Source organism: Battus philenor, unplaced genomic scaffold (assembly GCF_028537555.1).
Source record: "Battus philenor isolate CCGP_79_NKW_IND1 unplaced genomic scaffold, ilBatPhil1.0.hap1 SCAF_9, whole genome shotgun sequence".
Taxonomy (NCBI): Eukaryota; Metazoa; Arthropoda; class Insecta; order Lepidoptera; family Papilionidae; genus Battus; species Battus philenor.
In genome coordinates this window covers 1,333,177-1,355,348 of record NW_027181759.1, presented here as the reverse complement: position 1 = coordinate 1,355,348, position 22,172 = coordinate 1,333,177, and the positions used below count along the sequence as shown (strand labels likewise).

The 22,172-nt window shown below is 37.3% G+C and overlaps 1 protein-coding gene across 6 annotated transcripts in view; it reads right to left on the bottom strand.

The window, feature by feature from the left end:
- Nucleotides 1-1,628: 1,628 nt before the first annotated feature.
- wge (winged eye) overlaps nucleotides 1,629-22,172 on the bottom strand; it is a 168,335-nt gene continuing 147,791 nt past the window's right edge. For 4 of the 6 annotated variants that reach the window (XM_068776098.1, XM_068776097.1, XM_068776099.1 and 1 more), the window contains 7 exons: nucleotides 19,828-19,977; nucleotides 7,446-9,901; nucleotides 6,647-6,869; nucleotides 5,843-6,534; nucleotides 5,264-5,461; nucleotides 4,473-4,634; nucleotides 1,629-3,890 (listed from right to left, as the gene is read on the bottom strand). In XM_068776098.1, the coding sequence (XP_068632199.1) occupies nucleotides 3,657-3,890; nucleotides 4,473-4,634; nucleotides 5,264-5,461; nucleotides 5,843-6,534; nucleotides 6,647-6,869; nucleotides 7,446-9,901; nucleotides 19,828-19,977 (4,115 nt within the window). In that variant the 3' untranslated portion in view covers nucleotides 1,629-3,656. The remainder of the gene's footprint in view (nucleotides 3,891-4,472; nucleotides 4,635-5,263; nucleotides 5,462-5,842; nucleotides 6,535-6,646; nucleotides 6,870-7,445; nucleotides 9,902-19,827; nucleotides 19,978-22,172) is intronic. The other 2 variants (XM_068776100.1, XM_068776101.1) reach the window with 1 other exon arrangement.

The following is a 22,172-nucleotide window of genomic DNA, read 5'->3' as shown; positions in this document are numbered from 1 at the left end:
TGAAATCATAAATGTAACTGTAACCAATCACCCTGTATATTTGGTTAACGTTGTACGAAAATAACACAAGTTCCGAATTTAAAAAGAGTCCACACAGGGCTACAAGCTTCTTTAGTTATCACTCTTTCCGGCGAATATAGTAAATAAAAAAAATCAAAATTTCAACACAATAACTCCATGAAACCTTTTATTTATTTTAAAATTTTCACTTATGTATATTCGAAAGTACAAGGAATCGTTGTCAAACCAAAAAAAAAACTGTAATTGAGATCTTGAACAAAAAACAATTATTGCAAAATATAAATAATTGTAATTCGCAATGCATATTTTTAACACAACATTGTTCACCATCATTTCTTACATACATGTCAGTTTCCTTTATGAAAATTGTTTAATATTATGTGTTTTTTGCGATCTTTTTAGTGTGAATCAAATTTGAATATAATTGACGAGGTTACCGATAAAAAAAACATTTTAACGACATTTTAAAACAGATCACTGACTACGTGATAACTTAAAAGTCAACTCCGATTGCGAGGTAGTAAAGAGATGAAATTGATTCTGAATCAGTTAACCAAAGAAAAATTTGCATATTGTCAGGCTGCGAAGGATAAATAGTATTTTAATACAAACTTTTAGTTTTTTTTCGTCTGCGCCACAGACTTTTTTTATTAAGTCTCTATTCGTGTCAATAAAGCAATTGGTTGTTGGTATATGAAGGTCTTAATTCAATTTATTTTTCAAAGTTTAACTTTATCAACGCAAAAGCAAAGTCTGTGTCAAAATCTCAAGTATACAACAAATTTGTTTGACTGCGATTCATCGCTTAGCGTAAGTCGATGGACAAATGTTGTTTCAGGTATTATATACATTTCAACATGTAGCTGTAGTTATTATATTTTTAAGTAATTATGTGAATTATATTCGAAATATATAAATTTCGTTTAAATATTTCTAATTTATTGAGTACAACACCTTTACGACATAAAATGATTCTCTTTACTTTATGATGTCCTGGTCGTCGTTTCAGTCCATAGATTCCCATTACAAAATAGATAGGACCTCTCCCAAAGATATTATTATATGGAGGATATACCAAAATCGCCACGCTTGGCGGGCGGGCTGACGATCGCAGTGTGGTGTTATGGTACGCAGGCATCGCCGTTGCCATTCAACTTGTTAATTAGCAGTGGCAATCCCTTTATAATAAAATTACATATATTAAAACTATTCAGGAAATCCGCGATCGCATTCCTCTACAGCTGGGCTAGTGGTAGCATTTAACTCATGCAATGATGATGTCCTGGTAAGTGCGTATAATAACAGTTCTGCAAAATAATTACGGTGGTTGTTAGAACGAACGATACGTCTCGATTTTTGTCAAAAAAAAGTTGCGAAGAATTAATGCATCGACCAATCGAGATTTGACGCGTTTGAAATTCAAAATATCAATTAGAATGGTTTTAGCTGGGCCAAATGATTCTCCAACTTTTAACAAAAAATAGCTTAGCACAAATGTTGTAGACAGTCCTACCGATTTTGGAAAAAACTACCTGCATTCCTAATATACTTAAAGTAAGGTATTACTAACATATAGGATGTTTAAATAAAACACGAGTTCAGCCAAAAATATTTTATTTAAGCGTATTTTATAATCTTTATATTATCAATGCTTGATATATTATTAATCTTTAAATCTAATAATTATTTTTTATGGCTTTCCCTTTTGATTTTACGCTACTACTTCACTCTGAGAGTGCAGAGGGACCGCTGGCCAGCCGCTTCGGAGGACTTACTCAATGGTCCCTCTCCACTGCTCACTGGTTCACGTCCCGGGCCGAGCCAATCGCGTACAATCCACAATTTGTACTTATGTTCGCTTCGCATCCAGACATCTTTTTAAAATAAACGCTACTTTATCGTTATATAAAAATACCCACTCTCAATATCCTTCCGAAATTTGAAAATTTTTTGTATTCATTTTTATTTTATTTTTTTCACCCAATATAATTTTTTTCAAGATTCTTAGAGTTTTTGATATATAATATATATATTTATATATATGTTCGTATATAAAATTAAAAAGATCCTTAAACTAGAAACCTATAATGGAACTTAAATATAATGTATATCCGATAACAAAAAGTAAGATGTATGCAAACATTGCGACGAATCACAAAACAACTACAGAGCTTTCACCGAGTGCTTTCGAAAGAAAAATTGCTTTCATTTCGCCTCGCCGAGTGCGTTAGCGATCATCGAGTACTTACGCTCGGTGCGACCGGCCGAGTTACGGAAGTTTCCTAACAATTTTGGCAACGCTTCGTACAAAACCTACCTACTGCCTACCCTTGGTCGACCTACCTACATCCCTGTCTTTTCAGTTCCTTTATTTACACGTCGATATGAAAACGTCTCATGGGCCGCGCTACCCTGTAAATTATACGCTACGAAAGATAATAATAATAAAATAGAAAAAAAACATTAAAATGGCAACGTTAGTGCACTGAGGCGACGAACCAGAGCTCGTTGAACGCAAGACACGCGGACACACCCACCGACTCGAAGTATATATGTACAACCTTAACTACGGCGAAATAAACGAGTAGTATCAAGCGTCTAGCACCATTTCGATATAATGTATACTTCATAACATAATATTATCAACCGAAAATATAAAAAAGAATTATCGAATAAACAATTATATAACAAAACAGTTATGTATATACGTTTTTTTTTATTTCACTTTTATTCTCGCCATCCGAAAAACCAATCGTTCACCCAGCACTGGGAAATTTTGAACAACAGACTAGTTGAAACGGTATTGCAATTTAGATATGAGAAGTAACGCCACAAGAACGTAACAGTTAAACTGTACACTAACAAACTAATGCCCGTCTCGACGGCGAGCTTCGTTATAAAAAAATAAATCACATATCATCACCCACTCGAACGCCTCCGCGTCCGCGAAGCGCTTCGGTATTGTCAAATCGCCAATGCAAACTCGGCCCAGCTCGCAACGACCTCCCCGATCATAATATAACAAGGGTAACTATAATAATGTACCTCTACGCCCCACCGCTGGGATAATGTCTTGAGCCTCACAATCTACAATTGTACTTTTAAAACCTGTATGTGTGAACCCAAAGCTACACGCGGGTAGGTGAGTCGGATCTCTAAACTACGTGTAACATCCTAACACCGAGAAGTGGCGCGAATACACGCCTTCAAAACGTTTCAAAAATAGTGCCTCGAACCGGACTCGCCGCTACTGTGTGGACGACATCTACCGCGCGGGACTGTACACTTGCAACAGAACGCAGAGCTCGCGCGTACTGCGCAGTCGCGCTCCAGCTCATTTGAAACATGTTCCGGTTCTCATATAGAACTATAAATATTACAATAACAGCTTAAATGTACTTAAACGAGTATATGTAATAAAGAATGTAGTTAGAATCACAAACTGCTCAACTAAGGTTAATTAAGTATTTTACAAAATTAATTATTTAAAATTCACCAACAAAATTAATCAGTTAATTAATTAATCAATCCAAAATTAAGGTTTACAAAGGTTTGTTTTTTTTTTTTAATGAAAATTATTTTTAATTTAAAAAAAATGTCTTTTGTAGTTTTATGTACCAGGAGATCATAACAAGTTAAGCGGTCGGTTTATTGGCGAAAGGTATGTCCGGCTCCATGGTGAGAGACTGCTGCGTGGGGTCGTAGCGACCGGCCAGGTAGTACACGTCGTTGTTGTCGTACACCGTGCTGTACTTGGCGGGGTCGTCGCCCATGCGCTCCTTGTACTGTGCCAGGGGTAGCACTTCGCACTTGTGGGAGATCGTCTGCACGTCGTTCTCGTCCGTATGCGGGGATTCAAATAGACCACCCTAATAAAAAAGTTATAATTAGATTCAATTCTTAAACAATTATTGTGTAATAAAAAAAATATCAATTAGTTCTTCATTAAACGAATAAATGAATTACTGGCTCCTGGAGAAAAATTATAATGACATTGCAAATTCTCACAGACTTTTTGTACTCAAAACAAACGGCAAAACTTTACTTCCGTCTTCTTCTTCTTTACCGTATTAATAATTTTTAGTTGAGTATGTGGTAATCAATTTTTAAGTTGAGTTTAAAGGTATTTTCTTCTTTTGTTGTGTTAAATGGTACATTCGTGTAGTACAATGGTACATCTTTAATGAGAAGAATGCTGACGGCTGAAACTCGTGTTAATTAATAACTATTGCGGCTCGACGACAGGTTAGAATTACTATTATTATAATTTTAAATAAATAAAATAACAATTAAGTAAACTAAGATTTCCCAATTTTGTAACAAAATAAATTTATAATTATTTTTGACGACGGACCCGAAAACTAATACTACATACATAACATACAACACACCTACACACAGTAAAGTAATTTTCACCTGAAGTACCAGGGCACAATAAATGCCTTACTAACCGGATAGTGGAGCGGGCCGCGACAGCCAACGGTTTCCTCGGGATGGTAGAACCACTCGACACGCACCGCCATCGCGCCGCGCGCCTCCCACAGCGCCACGATGCGACCGATGTACGGCCGGTCAGCGCGTCCCGTGGACAAGAACACCGCCGCTTCGCCCACCTGCGTTATAAATAAAATTTATGTCACAACCATAAGGGTGATATACACATATGAACCCTTTTACTCATTTAAATAATGTCTTGAGTACACTAATCTTTCAAGCTAATCTGATAAAAAAAAATCAAAAGTAAAAATCTTCGGAACTTAGTTCCTAAAACTGTCTGTAACGTGCTATTAAGGTGGATTTCGATGTATAAAAAAAACGTAAAACTAGGTACCTTTTTTCTTGGCTTAATAATTTAATTTTATTATAGGAATAAGGAAAAGAACAAAAATGGAAAATATTTTTTTTTTCTTTTGTTTCAAAAGCAACGACATTTATCCATAGTTGTTTATTGTTATCGTTTTCAAATTCTCTTGTGCCGCAATAACGCCAGTTGCTAAATTTTTACACTCACTGCGTGTATGTATATACGAGTATATATATATATATATATTATATACACGCAGTGAGTTGTTAAGTTAAACATTTTGTTTTATTATATCTATATTATTATTTTTTTTTTGCTTTTCTTAACACATTTCATCTATTTTATTATTTATTTTTCATATTCCCCTTCTTTTAAAAATTAATGAAAGTTAATCGAGATGCGTCACTACCAGGAGTACATAAGTGGCGAGCAACTCACGTGAAGCGTCTCCTCGCCGCGCTGTATTGCCCGGTAGAAGAGCTTGCGGTGCCGCGGGCGCGCCGTGCGGCGGTAGGCGGGGCCGTGCCAGCGCCACAGCGCGCCGCCCGGCAGGAAGGCGGCCATCTTGCTCACGCCGCCGCCGCACGCCGCGCCGCTGTCCGTCGACGTCGATGACACCGTGCGCTTCTTCGTTTTCTGCAACCCCGGTAACCAAGCTCCTGTACTTTTGACTCTCACCCTTTTAAGCGTTATCCAAAAAAATTTGTTTTTATAAATATTCTCTTTTATTCATAAACAACAAATCCAACTTACGATTCAGTTTTAACCATATTTCTTGCTAGATTTTTAACTTTTCTTAGATCATTCAAGTGTGACGTAATTAATGGACACGAAGGTGTAAAATTACGAAATAATAAGAAATTTTTAGAAGCGGCCAGCGAGGTTTCACTAATAAATTAAGATTAAATTTGATGTGTATGCATGGATTTTGTTTCTAACTGCCAGGATGATGAATATATTTAAATATTTATTGCAGTGGCAAAATTTTATAAAAATCATTCACAACTTTTAAATTACCTTTTTAACTGGATCGGCCGTTGAAGTGGATGGTGTATCAGGGTCCATCACGATTCCACTGTCCTTCAAATTATCTTTCGAGTCGTCGTCTTTCTTCAGTGCAATCTTACCTAGATTGCTAAAGTCCAAAATTGCATTCTTAACTAAACTTTTCTTAGATAAGACCGCTTTCTTAATGACAGTTTTCATTTTGTCGTCCGGTGATTTTTCCACCGCTATCAGGGTGGAAAGCCGGTCGTTGGAGTCTCCGGAATCCTCGTTAGACTTGTTGGAGTCTATGTAGTCAGTGGAAGACTTCCTCTGATGGTCCTCGCCCGAGGAACTGGAATGTTCCTTGCAGCTAGAGTGGTGCCTCTTCTTATGCTTTCTGTGGTGCTTCTTATGATGCCTCCTGTGTTTGCAGTGCTCTTCGCAGCACTTATGTTTCTTCTTCTTTTTCTTCACGTACTCCACGCTGTTTGGATCGTCTTCGCTCGAGAGGAGCCTCTTTAGTTTTTCCTTCCTGTGTTTCTTCAGCTTCTTTCGGTCCCTGTGCCGGTCCGTTTCCAGCGTGTCCTCTTGTGTCTGGACTTGCGGTTGTGGCGCCGGTTCAGATTTGACTTCTGTGCTCGTCGAAGCGACGGCTTTCTTGTCCTCTGTGACACTTGTATTTCTTCTCCGTTTGCCCAATGTGAACAGAGAGTTTTCGTATTCTGTAAAAGTATACATAGCTTTTTAAGATTATTTATAATGATTATGATACGCCGCCTACACGAATTCATGACATTGCATGAAAACAGCACGAAAAAGGGGGGAAAGACCCACCAACAATCGGGTAGTTTGGCTCCAGAAATCTAATATCTTCGATTGCGATTCTTCCAGAATCACCATCGTCGAACTCCACAGCGACGAAGTTGTCGTGGCGAGGGTCGGGGGATGCCAGCGCCACAGTGCCCGGGTAGAGGCAGCGATATTGCTGCGACCAGTAGGCGCACACGCGGGTACCCGAACCTAGCTCTGACACCGAGCTGGGACTCACCTCCAGGATCTGATGGAGAGATGTAACACAATTTGGTTGAATACTTCTTAGTACTGGATTAGCAAATCAAGAATATACCAGCTATTAAAAGCTTGAATCAAAAACACCAAAATAAGAAAAAGGCTAAATATTTTGATACAAAAATATAAAATTAGTGACTATCACTCCCATCAAAATTTATACAGTCTAATTTCTAATTATTTTTTTAATCTAATAAGTTTTCCCTAACAAATGGAACAAAACATGTAAAAAAATATATAAAGTTTCAATAGCCAGATTAGTATGAAAGTGCATGAACGCTAATTGTTTGATGTAAATAAATGATTTACAAATTTTCGGTCCTGTAATCTTATCGTCGATCAAAAATAAAATAAAAACACGTTTAATCAAGATTTTACAATTTAGTAAGTAAAATTCATTCTCTTGAAGCCTCCGCCAAATTGTAAAGAATATGAAAAATACTAGATGGTTTTAGCCCGTAAGATATACGAATTCTAATCAATTGGTTTGATTTTTGAATATAACATATAGTAAAACCTTTGCATTTGTTCTATATAAGTAAAAAGTTGAAGAAATGTTACTTACAGCATCACGTAAGGTTTCTTCTCTAGACAAGATATGAGGCTTGTTACCTCTCTCTCCATCCAAAGTAATTGCATACACATCAGGCGCTTGCACTGCGCTTAGCTTCCCGGCGTAGAACAACCCGCCCATGGCAGTCAGCACTCTTGGAGACGAATCCAATTTGTCTTCAGTAAGCGTGCATCTCGAAACAGGTTGCGTTTGAGGAGTTTCCTCTTTTTGTCCTTCGTTCGCTCGTTCTTTAGATTTGAGGCTCTTTCGTCTTTTCTTAGCACGGCGTCTTTCTTTATCACTCTCACTGGAAGCACTCGCTCTGCGAATAGCCAGCTCTAGCTCAGGTAGATCATCTCGAGAGTGCTTTCGTACGAGTCGATCTACTTTCTCCCTGTTCTTCTGTCGCACTTCATTGAGACTCTCCATTGATGAGCTAGCAGATCTGTTGAGTGCACCTTCTGTCTCATCTTCTTCAGAATATACTTTTAATATCGGCTCTGCTTTCAATTTAGGCCGGACTTTGCTTGTTCTGTTCGTTTCATCTCTGGAAGGTTCACCTCTCGTGCACAGTATCCCGCCTTTTAGTTTACCTTTGGCTAATAAAAAGCCGACCAGACTGCTTTTTGATTTAGGTTTCTTTGCAACGATAGTCTCTGTGGAATCTGGGCTTGATACTTTGCGTGGCCTTCCTACCTTACGCTTCTTGGATGAACCCCTGTCTGAATTTGGAGAGAGTGCCGGTGTAGACGGCGTCGGTGGAGTAGATAAGGCAGGCAATGGCGGCGTTAAGGCATTAAGCTGTGCTCTCTTTTCGTCGCACTGCCTCTGGAGTTCTTGTAAGCGCTCGCGCATGTCTTTCTCCATAGCATTGACAAGTGCTTGTGCAGAAGGTACCGCAGGGGAATGCGTACAGGACATTGACCCACACGAGCAAGCCGTGACACGTCGCAGGCTGGCTTCTAACTCCCCACCACTGTTCCTTCCCTCCTCTCTATCTTTCTCGCGCTTATGGCGGCGCATTTTCTCCAACTTATGTCTTAACCTTTCCTCCCTATCTCGACTTCGTTTCCTTCTCCTTTCACTAGATGAGTCATCTCTATGTCTATGTCTGTCCTTCTTCACCGTCTCCGCGGGTCTTTCTAGCTCTGGTGGACTCAAAAGTGGTTCAGTTTTGATGAACGGTCTTGTTGGTAGAGGTATAGTCGATGGTGGACTTTCTACCACTTCTTCCATGAACCGCTGCTCTGCCAACGCACAAAGTATATCGAGCCCATCTAGAGATGGTTTAGTTCTCTCAGATGCAACAGGTTCTGCTGCCGGGAATTCGAATCTCCTCTCAGGTTCGGCGTCAGATCGCGGAGGTGACTTCGGGGAAGTCTTTATCATAATGTTCAACTTTGTCGTGGGCCTCGTGTCTATGGTTAATGGTATTGGATCTATAGCAGGCATGCTGGTGCCTGGAGTTGTTCTCTCAAACTGCTCAATGCTATTTGACAGCAGCTCCAACCCACTAACATCAACGACAGGTCGTGCAGGAGGGCCTGATGCCAGTGGCATTGGCGAATTCCTCGAAGTGTCAATAACCAGATCGTGAGAGCCTCCGCTTGAGTTATCCAATGAATCATCTCTTTCTATTGCATCTATAGCTTTCTCTACGGCTCCTACCACAGTAGAATTTGCCAAGCCTTCTGAAGAGAAATCCTCCGCGCTATCTATAGAAGGCGGATGTAGCGGCTGAAGTTGCAGGACTACTGCCTCTTCAGGGAAGTGAGCGACGCCTACGCAGGCAACTTCCCTTTCATCTTCATCGGCATGATTGGGGGAATCGTCTTCATCATCAATGTGATCTGTCTGGTTGGAAGCGTCCTTATGTGCTGGACCTTCTGGGGCATCAGGAGGAGGAGTGGGCGGAGCGGCTGGTGAGGTCGCTTGACTTCTGCACCCCTGGTCAGAAAACTCCGGCTGGTAGTAGAGATGGGTCAGTATTGGTTGTTGAACTGGTTCCGGTGCAAAAGTTGGCGGTGGTTTCTCTTGTGGAGGTTCAGGCTCTATCTTTATGAGAGCGTGTGGTGTTATAAGTGGTTGTATGATGGGTTTCCGTTTGTCCACCGTGTGTGCTGGATGCGGCTGAGGCGCCGGTGCTGGGGCAAGTGTTACTAGCCTTGTTGAGTGTGTGTGCGTGTGTTGTAAAGTGGCGGTCGAAGCGAGCAGTTCTCCTGGTAGGAGTTGGAGATGATGAGACGGGTGCGGAGCTGGAGGGAGAAGGAGGGGAGTGGGTGGATAAGGGACGCCGCCCCATACGACTGTATGTGGTAAATCTGGAGGTGCTGGAAGTAGCAGGAGAGCTCCAGACGTGGGCTCCCTGACGAGTTGGTAGCCGCCGACTGTGGACACGCCTCCGCCCACTGAGCCGACGCCTCCCACGCCCACGCCACCGACCATCATGCTTTCCATTGATACTTGAGCTGAAATCCCCAAAATATAGCGCGTTAATTAGCTTATATAGGAATATTTCAGTGTTGAAAATGTATTTTATAGGTTTTCTATATTAAGCATCTTATGCACATTGGAAGGAAGTTCTGCTAACACACCCGGCGAGAAACTCAAAAGTTCCAATTTACAAACAACACAACAATAATTCTAAATGTCCGATAGACGACGAAAAAAATATAGTCAATGGAAGTGAGCGATTAGTCAATTTGTACTTGTTACTTATATCTCCACTAATAGCTAAAAGGCATATAGAATAAAAAATATATCATATCACCCTTTCTTTACTACCTTTAAAAATACCACCTCTAAAGGTCATCTTTTATGTGCAAATCGGCAAATAAATAAAAAGCGATGTAAATTTTGGCCCTAACTCTAGACTTAATCTACATATTAATACAATCAATTTAAAATTTGTCATATCATTTCGTGTAATAAATTCAATAAATTTTACTGACAATATAAAATAAAATTTGTCCTTTTTTTAATTTAACATAATTTTTTTCTTATACGCACTGCCAACCTTGTTTAAGATGATAGTCGTGATTATATATCTCGTTTACGTTATTACCAATTAAGAGCAGCGAACGCGCAGCCGAACCAAATGGAGCGCAAGCGTGTGACATTCGATGTTGTTAATGAACGATTCAGGGGCCGATCGATAGCGCCGCACGAATGTCGACTCAATGCTAATTAGCAAACGGTGCATGTTAGCTTAACGAGGCGCATACCAACCGCCATGCTAGTTATGGGTTCCTGGTAACAAGTGGCATTACAAGCGCTTAATACGGGCGCATTTGTATGCTATCTGCGCCGCTTCCGGTACGGGAGGGCGGCGTGCATGCTAAACAGGCTCATGGGAATGATAAAAAAAACGGATTCCTGATTAATTTGATTAAATGCGTGGACTACAGATTTGCATATGTAGTCACAGCATCTAACAAGCAGACCCCCAAGAGGCGACTGAATAGACCTACCTACCTACCTATATCGCGCATAGTATTTTATAGCGCAATGAAATAGTTTGATAACTTGCTTTAAATATTCATGCTACACAGACATTTAGTTATTCCGCTATTTCTTCACTCTTAAATCGGACTGCATGATATACTATCCGAGTACAGGTGTACTTAGTAGGTCCTATATCAAAGTCCGTTATGCCTATTAACTTCTAAACTACTTAAACAGAAGGAAATAAAAATGTGACGAATAAAGGACGATGTAGCGATAGAAATCGTGAAGGATGAGAGAGAAAGAAAATAAAATGGTAACAATGAACAAGTTATTGCTAAATAAAGTCACTGTCAACACGGAGGAAACGAAAGGCCCGCAATAACGGGGTCCACAGAAAACAAATCCAGTGAAATAATGTTGCGATCTGTACCCACTTCTTCATGAGCGATTTCCCTATCGGTCTCCTCCAGAGATCGCTATGATGATGGGTTGAGCGATTCCCGCATCCAGCGACTTCCCGCGACTTAATTATATCGTCGATATCGTAAGAGGCATAAAGCCGCACTATATTTACGTATGTATACTTTTTTAATTAGTTTCAATGTATTGAAATAAATAAAAGTTTATATATTTCAATCCTAGTATATCATTAATTTTTACGTTACAAAAAAACACAACTTATTAATTATTACTGAAATATTATTTAATCTACACAATACATAGATATATTAGGAAATTTGCTTCTCCTTAACTTTGCGAAACAAAACAAAATTATAAAAAAAGAATAAAAAAGTTATCAAAAATCAAATAAAAGCTATTTTTAGCATAGTGTTCATCGGTGTGTACGAAAATGTATGTTTTGTGTTTAAATGTCGAAAACATATTTTTAAATATGAAAAGATTTATATTATTTTTAATTAATAAATAGTTAGTTAATAAAGCAAAAATAAATAAAAAAATAAAGATTTTGTTTACGAAAATCTACCAGGAAGACATAAATAACAGATGATACAAAAATATCTTCTATAGAGTAATAATAATAATAATAAAATTGTCATATAAACCGTAAAAGGGAGCTAACAAAGAACGCCGTTAAAACGGAAATGGCATCAATTAAATATATTTAACATGTATTAGTAATTCCAACACGAGAACTGTTTGAATATTATTTGAATTTAGTAATTCGATAATTGCTCCTAACGACCAGTTTATTCCTGCCACGTACGTACTTAACGTGAAAAAGTGATAGCGAGATGAGCGTCGCACGCGTGTGAGTGAGATAACGCATTACAGTTGCAAAGAGCGACCGTGCCTTGTTTTTTTTGGGGATTAATTTATAAGTAACCAATGGACATGGCATTATAAACTTTATTTCATACAGTATAAGTAATAATTTTGACTAGCGGTTTAATAACAAAATTAATATTTTTATACTAATGTTATATGTAGTATTTGTTCGTAATTAAAATTAAATACAAGATAAGAGGTCGTGTTTAACTATGGTGGCCTAGTACACGAGTCATTCCGAAGTACATAAGTTTGTTGTTGTGTGTGTTGTATGTATGTACATTACGTGTCAATGAATGTACACACTACACAGGGTGATTAGTTATTATAGATGTTAAAAATTTCAAGGAGTGAATTTATAGTTTATTTACTGTCAATTTACTGTACATCCTATACAAAAATTAAAAGTTTTCAGAAATAATAAATAACTAATGAAAATAATATAGAAAGAAAAAGTTTTTTCAAAATTCGTACTTATACATATTAAAATTAAATATTGTTTACTATTGGTCCCTCCAGACTTTGTATTGCCGGAAGTCTGTGGCCTAACGCATTTGAATAGAAAATTAATGAACATATTTCGAAGTTCCTATTAACTTTATACAGGTGATTGTAAATGTGTAAAAGGTCTAGGCTTTTTCTTGGCAAATGAGCTATGAATAGACACTTTTAAAGGTTTTACACCTATTACCGCCTATCCCGGAATGACATACCTACCCAGTATACATTCAATTTCTCTTGTGTTAGTTGAAGCAAACGAAACAATAAGTAATTGCAGATATCTATACATTTTTTCTGTACTTAAGAAAGTTATTTGTAAAGTTTTTCTGAGAGCTAAAATTGAGAAAATTATCGCTAAGAAAAAAAAATTACAATAGACGATATATATGTCTTCGTTACAGCTCATAGGCGCCTTCAACAAGGCACAGGTCTCCACCAAAGATATCTATGGGGGGATATAACATAATCGCCACGCTACTCAGACGGGTTGGCGATCGCAGTGTGGTATTATGGTACTCAACCGATGCTGCTGCCCATCCTTTGACAACTTGTTTGTGAGCAGTGACAATCCTATGTAATTAATGCACAAAAGGTGAATTATTTAAGACTGTAATCCCGGGAATCGAACTCGAGATCTACGATCGCCAGTACATATAGTATATATATATATATGTACTTGCGATATATATATATATACTATATATAAATTTATTATCTCTTCTCGGAACAGAGATGACGATAAAGAGATCCAAATTGGATAATAAAATGATTAATTTAATTAAAATGCATTTACGCCTTTATTAAGGAAATAACCAAAAAATGTTTGAAATGTTTCTACATACAACAAAAATCTAAGGAACGGAATTAACAAAGACATGAAGACACGATACAAAGATATTTTATTTTAATTCAAAATCTGAAAGTCTTGAATTCTCTTGAAAAGTGTAGAATTGAGTTTGTTCATAACGAAACACTATGATTGCCAACTTCATGGTGAAGTTCGTCATTTATGTATCCAAAATTAAGCATATGATGTCGCAATTAGCGGTTTCTAATCTTAACAAACATATTGCTTGGCTTGGTTTCAGTTGAAGTTAATGCCGTTAGCCCGGAGGCTTTCACAGTTTCAACGGAACTGAGTTCACGGAGCAGAAGGGTCTGTGAACTTATAAATAAAACAGAAGCTGGACAGACATTCCCGATATACGATGTCGTTCGCACGTAGTAAACCGCTCTACCTGAGTAGAGCTATGTAGTGTTGATGTTGTGTATGCAGCTTGGTACGGCAGCGTGGACCACAGGTGGGCCAAGGTAGGATCCGGATCCAACCTCGATTCGCCCACGCTGTTCGAGGTTAGGAAGCGGGCGGCCCGCTTCTAACAATTCATATTACGAAATCGTAAACAAATCCGTGGTTCAGTAATTTCAAACCCAACCTAGTAATATAGGAAGCAACAATCTTAGGGTAGGCTCTCTAAGAAGCTCTGGAGCTAAGTTATGTAATTAAGAAGGTAACAAATAAGGATTTAGGATAAGCGCCTTCTTTAAAATTTATAAATAAAATTGCACATTACGCATTACACAGTTAGTTGTTAACTTTGCTTTTGGAAGATCGCTTTAACCTTTGCGTCTAACCGACCTGTCTCGTTGGAAACGTGGCCGGATGGTATCAAAGGAGACGACAACTCGCTGTCATACAAGCAGCGTTGCTGGAGTTTCTTCCGCCACTTCTTCTCCATGCGCTAACGCTTTTCCAGGTGGTAGTTTTAAAATTATCCCGGCAATCGTCCCAATCGTAGTCTGGTGTGACGCCCTTGGAACGCTAGTGGGATATTATCGACGAGATAGCCCTGCAGATCCTTGAGGGGAGTCACAACATGAAGCGTTCACCGTAGCGATAAGAACTTAACGTCCTCATAACCCTCTGCAATAAACTACAATGTAGCGCCACGAGTCGAGGCTTCTCCGGGAGATACAGAGCTTCAGTACTTTAAGAGGTCTTAAGCTAGGCACCCTCTGCCATGCCGCCTGCAGTTCAATCAAAAAAAAACTTGTCCTTTGACAGTTCACTATTTTATATGAATTTGTTTCTTTATTGTAATGTGACAAGCTAATAATATTTGGCAATACAAAGTCTGTGTTACATCGAGGCTAAATGCTAAACGCGGCTGTTATATCATCCCAATCCAAGGTCTAGAAGCGTCCGCCACAGCGACGTAAGATCTTGGCGTAGTCTCTATCTGATGAACTAATATAGCGGGCCAAATCAAGTGTTCAAGCATGCCTCGTATAAATATCATATATATCTTTTAGATATTTAACACAAAAGAGCGTATAAAACTACTAGTTGAGCTTTATCAAACTGTCCGGTACTAAGCTTGTCTGAAAGCCGGAATTGAACTCCCGAACCAAAGTATCACAAAGCTTGCACTAAACCCATTGTTATTATAAATTGTTTAAACGGCGCAAGTGCGATCGAGATAATGAACGCGCAATTACGCCGCACTCGCCGGGAACCTAATTCGTGCAGCGCTGTATGTTATCAGCGGTACAATTCGTTTTTTTTTTTTAAAACAACATAGCAACTATCGCGTGAGGTGTCAAATTCATAACCGTAAACCGTTAAGAGCGCGAGTAATCGGTAAAAAAATATTGCAAAAACTAATTCACAACACTAAAAGCGATGGGCGGAGCTTATTTGTTCACCGGACTATAAACGGTACGCTCTCATTCGTAGTTCGAGTTAGAGGGCGGGGCTGAAGAGGCGGGGCATAGTGGGCGGGAACCGACGAGTAGGGATGGCCAGTTGTTTAAGTTATCGGTAAATGAGTTTTATGATTTTTTTACGGTTTTTTATTTCGGATGACGGATAATTTATGGGAGTGACACGAGATACGCCGCGCGTGTGGGATACTACTTGACCGCGAGCTACGCATAGCGTTTAGTCTCAAAACCACGCGTGAATTTTGACGATTGTTTATCTAGATATGATATAACTTCGTTACTTTTTAAATATTATTAATATTAATTAATTACAGTTAAAAGTATTGAATTTAATATTTAACAGAGGAACTTAACTAAGTATAGTTAAATCTTTTCAATTCAATCAATTAGTCACAGTGAATTCGAGTTTCTAATTATAAATGATTAATTATTTTGGCTAAGCAGGGCGTGGGATTCGTTTAATTTTTAACGCAAGCAAACGGAAATATCTCGTCAAAACTCTACCGTTGTTCTATTTCTAGGCTGTTCCAATTTCTGCTAAATATACCAACTGCATTCTGTTTGAAAATGTAAATTGGTGATTTATACGAAAATCTTAAGATTATTCTTCGTGTTTCATTTAAGGCGGTGCAAGTTTAGTTGGATTTTAATATTAGAATACATACATAGAGTGTTTACTTCTTACATTAAACAATTTGTATACAAAATGCACTGAATTTTGTAACCTAAAATCTTACGCAATTATACCTTTCCTATCGTCATATTATAAATATATCACAAGATTAAGAACTGATACAGTGATGAAGAATGGCTAAATAGTGCAAGTATTTGGATGCTCAGGTGGCAAGCGGGCGAAGATTACAGGTCCAGAGGTCAATATATACCAACGTAACCCAATATTACAACCAAAGTTTAACGTTTGACTAGATCTTACCCCATCCTGAAACTTAAAACCGTAATCAATATCATAATTTCAGCTATTAGATGTCCACTACTGGACATGTTTCCCTAATATAACTGGTTTGAAATAACCTGCATTTAACGTTTTTTAACATGGTTATCCATCCAGTTTATGGGTTTACGTCCCACGCTTGTCAAAGGCTCTAACGGCAGATAGTGTTGGTTCATTAGAAGTCCCATAGTAATATTTAAATAAAAAATTGTTCACACCAAATAGACAGCTTTGATTCTGTAATCCTGGTAAAACGGTACCCTATATAGCACTATATATATATATATATATATATTGTTATAAATATATCATTGTGCAAATGTTAATGAAGATGTGGAATAAATTCGTAGGTCGCGAGTTTGATTCCCGGGACACAATTATATATTATTCACATTTTGTGTGTACGTTACAATACATGTACAATATAAAAATAAATAATACAATAAAAAAATTCAAACTTAATAACATGGTAAACAGAGGACCTTTAAATCGACGAAAGACGCTAGACGTACGACTCTTTTAAACGGTCCTTTTGAAAATCTAAGGAGACGGTCTATGTATAGATGTGAGCGCCATGTGACTGAAATGATGCTGATGAAACAAAACAAAAATAAATAAAATACCTTTTTAACATAATAGATAAAGTGTTAGTTGATTGTAGAAAGAACTTTCGAAAAAGTCTCTAATCAATGTATTCGACCACAAACTAAACCTGCTAACGTCGTTTTATCAGCCCATAGACGCTCACTGCAAGGTTTAGGCCTCCCCCAAAGATATATTTGGGGGATATGCTATAAATTATCACGCTTAGCAGGATTGGCGATCGCAGTGTGATATTTTGGTACGTGAGGACGTTACAAACTTGTTTGTGAGCAGTAGCAATCCCATATAAGTGAAGCACAAAGTGTCAAGATATTATTCAGGGAATCGAATCCGCGACCTACTATCGCAAGTTTGAGTCCTCTACCGCTGCGCTAACACAGCTTGCACCAAAAAATCCATAGTGGGAATAAAAATATATTTCGTACCACAGATTTTACGTATCTGTATATTAACGGTAAATACCTTTAACGGTAATGGCGACACTATACGGGTTGATTAGTTATAGATCAAAGCTTTAGAGATGAATGTTTATCTTATTTGTAAGTAAAAAATCTTAACCCTTAATAGCCTAGAGTTTCAATTTCGATACCAATCTTTTAAACCAAATGTTCACATTATTAGTTTTTTTTAAAGGTTGGCTGTACGAATTTTACTGTTGTATAATATTCTTTCCAACGAAATTAAAAAAAAATCTATTTTTCCCTTCATCAAGACCCTCAAGCAAACACAGTAATATTAAAAAAAAATCACTTTCGTAAATCAGGCTATTAAGGGTTAAAGGTTTTACCGCGTACATTCAATCTTCCTGTATAAAGTCGTTACTTTGAAAGTATTGGAATGCGACCTACCTATTCTAGCGATACAAAGTTTGGAAATTCAGTTAAAAATTAATTTAAATATGTAGTAATTTGAATTTTGATAACGCCTTTTCTTATATTCCTATATTATCATTACAATATTTATTGTCTCTAAAACCAATGAAGTTTGAATAGTGTTTACCATATATTAACCTATACATTCATCCATTTAATGCTTTAACATCTATAACTAATCATCCTGTATATGTAGAAATAGTTGGTGTAACAAACACATTCTGACATACAAGCCAAAAGTATTGAAACAGAAAATGTTGCTCGCTCATTCTTAATGTAATGGCAGATGATATCTTTTTTAAAAATCGTAATTGAATTATTTAAAAAGAACAATAATTTACTTTACAGGTTGGTTTTTATAATTAACGTCTTAGAATTCTTTTTTATTTAATAACTTTATTAAATAATTCTTTCGAAAAAAAATATCACTTGTATTTTTTATCTTCGACATTTTCAAAAACATCAACGTTCAACTATAGGAGTTCGAACTTACGACCCTTAATAAATTATAAATCAGTCATTTAATCACTGAACTACTGCTCTCAAACGTACAGTACAAATTTTACGCTGTTAATAAGTAACACATATTGTCAGAAAGTAAAACTAAATGTCAAAATTAATCTAAATAAACTGCATACGCCTTGAACCATGGACTTATTTAAGATTCATTTTAAATGTGTCCCTAGTCTGTAAGGCGTGTAGAAAAAATATATTTATAATCGTTTTTGAAATTTGAAAATAATAAACATTAAAAGCGTTTTTAAAGCTGGTCGAAAAATCACGAGAAATAAATAAAATATATAAAATTAATTAGTTATCGAGAAGGCAGTTTAAAAGAGGAACCGGGACCGATAGTTAATCATGAGCACTTCTTCGTTTATGCTAACCTGGTACTGGAAGCACTATACGCTTTCACCTTTGTGCTGTGTGGGTTTTAAAACCAAACAACATTTTTGCTTATGGGGGGACCACTATTCCCCAAATTGTTTAACTAACACCTACAAGTGGTGCTTTTATATAAAAATACTCTGGTTTTAATAATTTTAAAGAATAATTTGGACGATAATTATGATTATACAAAAATTTTATATACCATTTCTGCACTAATAAAGAGTAATAGCGGCAAATGAAATACAAAACAGTCAATGAACATCAAATTTTGCAAATGAGTCTTAATAAGCAAAAATATATTGCGAGTTGATTACCCGACCGGAATATAGAGCTTAAAAAACCTGGCGGCAACCTAGCACGTCCGGACCCACATGTTCATTGTATCGTAATTACATCACGCCGAGCACTCGGCGGCTCACAATGCGGCTCTCGTTACACTGGATACCCAATGTTTTATTATAGTAACCAGTATAACATTAACCATTCTTGATTGCGAACGCTCCAAGAGGTCAAATTACATCGGTATTTATTGAATTACTATACTTTTCCAGTAAAAAACGAGCTCACACAAGGTGCCGTTAAAGCACAAAGGTCATTTATATTGAATTGTTTTAGTTATTGGGTATGCGTAGCGTGAAAAATTCGAGTGTTCGTAAAATTATCGGGCGATTAATTTTTTAATTACAGAAACGGTGGCTTTATTTGTTGTGTGTATGTCGTTTGATGTAAGCCAGCATTACATACATTCGTCAGGAATTCATAAAACAAAGGAAAACCGCAAAATTTGGAAGTTTAACCTGCAAACAGTTCTACGTAAACTAAAAAAAGTAGTAATTATAAAAAAAATAAGAACAATAAAAAGTCAATAAAAACTATGAATAAAAAATATTTAATATATATCCCTATCATCATCATCTTCCCTCCTACCCAAAAAAACTTTAAGAAGTTCTAAAAATTGAGCGACGCCAAACGCGCCGAGTTGCAATGCGAACACCAGAGCGGCATGAACGCGCGGAGTTGTTCGCGAGGCGGGAGCAACGTGAGCGGACGCCGGAGCGTCGGCCGTCGCGCAGTTGGCGCGCAGCTACCAGGATCGCATGTGTCGGGAGGGGCTTACCTGGGTATTGCCAGAGCGGTGCGGGAGGCGCGGGGGCGGGCGCCGGCCACGCCAGGGGGGCGGGCCTCTCGTCGCACAGCACGTTGGCCACGCCGACCGTCATGGCCGCCTGCGCCGCGTCTGCGGTGTGAGAACAGAATGACGTGGCGCCTGCAATGTGTCGCACGTGTCAATGTTACCTACTGCCGACTATGACGTCTTAGTCCTATAAATAGAACTTTCGGTGAAAAAGTTATCAAAAAAAAATAATTAAATTCATCCGATTCTGCAATTCATATAGCACTTATTGAACGTAATAAATAAGTAAGCGTATTAAAATTATTGGTTTTGGAAAATAAAAACTTTTGCATTAAAATTAATTATAACAAGTATTTATTATATTAAAGAATTATTTACAAAGTAGAAAAAATATAATTTATCTATATAAACTATTTCTTGTAAATAACCATGTACAAAATATGTACAACAAATTAACATTACGCATAAATATTGCCAATCCTATTATAATTAATCCTATTAAAACTCCCACTGGACAAAGTTTTCTATAGACTTAAGTTATTATTGTAGAAGCAGTTGCGATGAAATCTATTATTACTTCAATTAGAAAAACAGCCGCTTCTATAATATACCTAAAGTTAGAGAACGAACAAAGAAGCTGTTTCACATAATGTTTATTATATTTACATTGTTGGTACGGCAGTTATAATTTTTAAATTTTTTCTGTGAGTTATCTTTTTAAAAAACTTACGCCTATTTTTTAATGTTCTTAATTTGCTCATTATTTGAATGGATTATTTTATAATCGTATATTGCGCGCATTTCAATATAGGTATATTATATATATATATATATATATATATAGTCATAGTGGGTCTGTTTTATTGAATAAAAAAAAATCAAAACAGATTATCTCACACACACCTGGTTTTTATCTGTCCTTGTCTAAATACTTAAATGTTCTGAAATACATCCATACACCATCGACAACCACACAAACAATCAATCAACTCCCCATCGTAGAGCAAATTTTGGAATATATAAAAAAAATATCCCTCCGCGTCATTATTTTTATAACACTTTCTACTACTAGGATATCATAAATAGATATTTATTTAAAATCCGTGATGAACGAACAACAAAAAGACAGTTTAATGATTGAATGTTTGATTCTTACAGATAAAAATCGTTTATACGTTCTCCGAAAAACGAGAAATATGCAATCTTTAATCCGATCTGAAATATAACGATAATAAAGCGATTGCCAGCTTTATTGTCGGATTAATATTACAAAACAATATTGAACTTATAATAAAACCGACATATGCAATTTATACGTACTGACATAAAGTTGAAAAACAATGGCGTAGTCAAAATTCATACAATTTACAATAAATAATCGGCACGAGATTATAATTTATTGTTACATCATCATTCTATTACATAAATGGCTTATGTAAAAGACGAATTCGATCGTTTAAGACTGATAAAACATTGGATCCCGTCAAATAGCAGTTACAGAATTTTCTGATATCCTGGGAATGAAAATTAGACAGCATCTATGCTCCTTTTGACTAAATAAAAAAATTAGATAAAAAAATTATAGAGACATAAAGTTCTAAGATATAGATTTCTGAGACAGAGTTCTAAGGTCCTATATTGCTTCTACTCTTCCGACAGACTTCTTAGATCGAGAAAGAGATAAGGGATGTTGTCGTTATGGAAATAAATTTTTTGCTGATCGTATTACCAAGGACATACATTAACTAAGTTTAAAATATTATATTATTATTATTATTTGTACATACAGACTTTTGTCGCAAGCATTTTACTACAGTTTAAAGCGGAAATCGAACCTATGACCTACAATCACGAAACAGTCCTTAACAACAAGGGCACCGTACCATTAAACTGTTGAATATAACGCGACGTGTAAACGTCGGTACAGAGGTTTGAGTCAGCGTCGATTACTCAAGTTGCACAACGGCATGATAGGCAGCGGATAATCGCATAATGAGTTTGGCTGCGGGCGCGGCGGCGGACGCCGTGGAACCGGTTAGAGTTCCGGCGCATGTACGCACCGCCCGCTCGAATGTTAACGGAACGGCGCTCCGCTTCGCGCTCCCGCTCACTGCGTGCCGCTGCGTTTTATGCGCTCCTAGTATCACTGGTCGCGTCTCTTTCTGCTCGTTAGGTAATAAATCCCTATCTTCTCTCGCACTACTTTTACTTGCCCGGGATAAATAACTACTATTAAGTGTTAAAAATAACAAAATATACGATAGATAAGATTATATTACGAACAAATTTTCCGGGTTTTACCAAAAATGTCTTCAGATATTATTTAT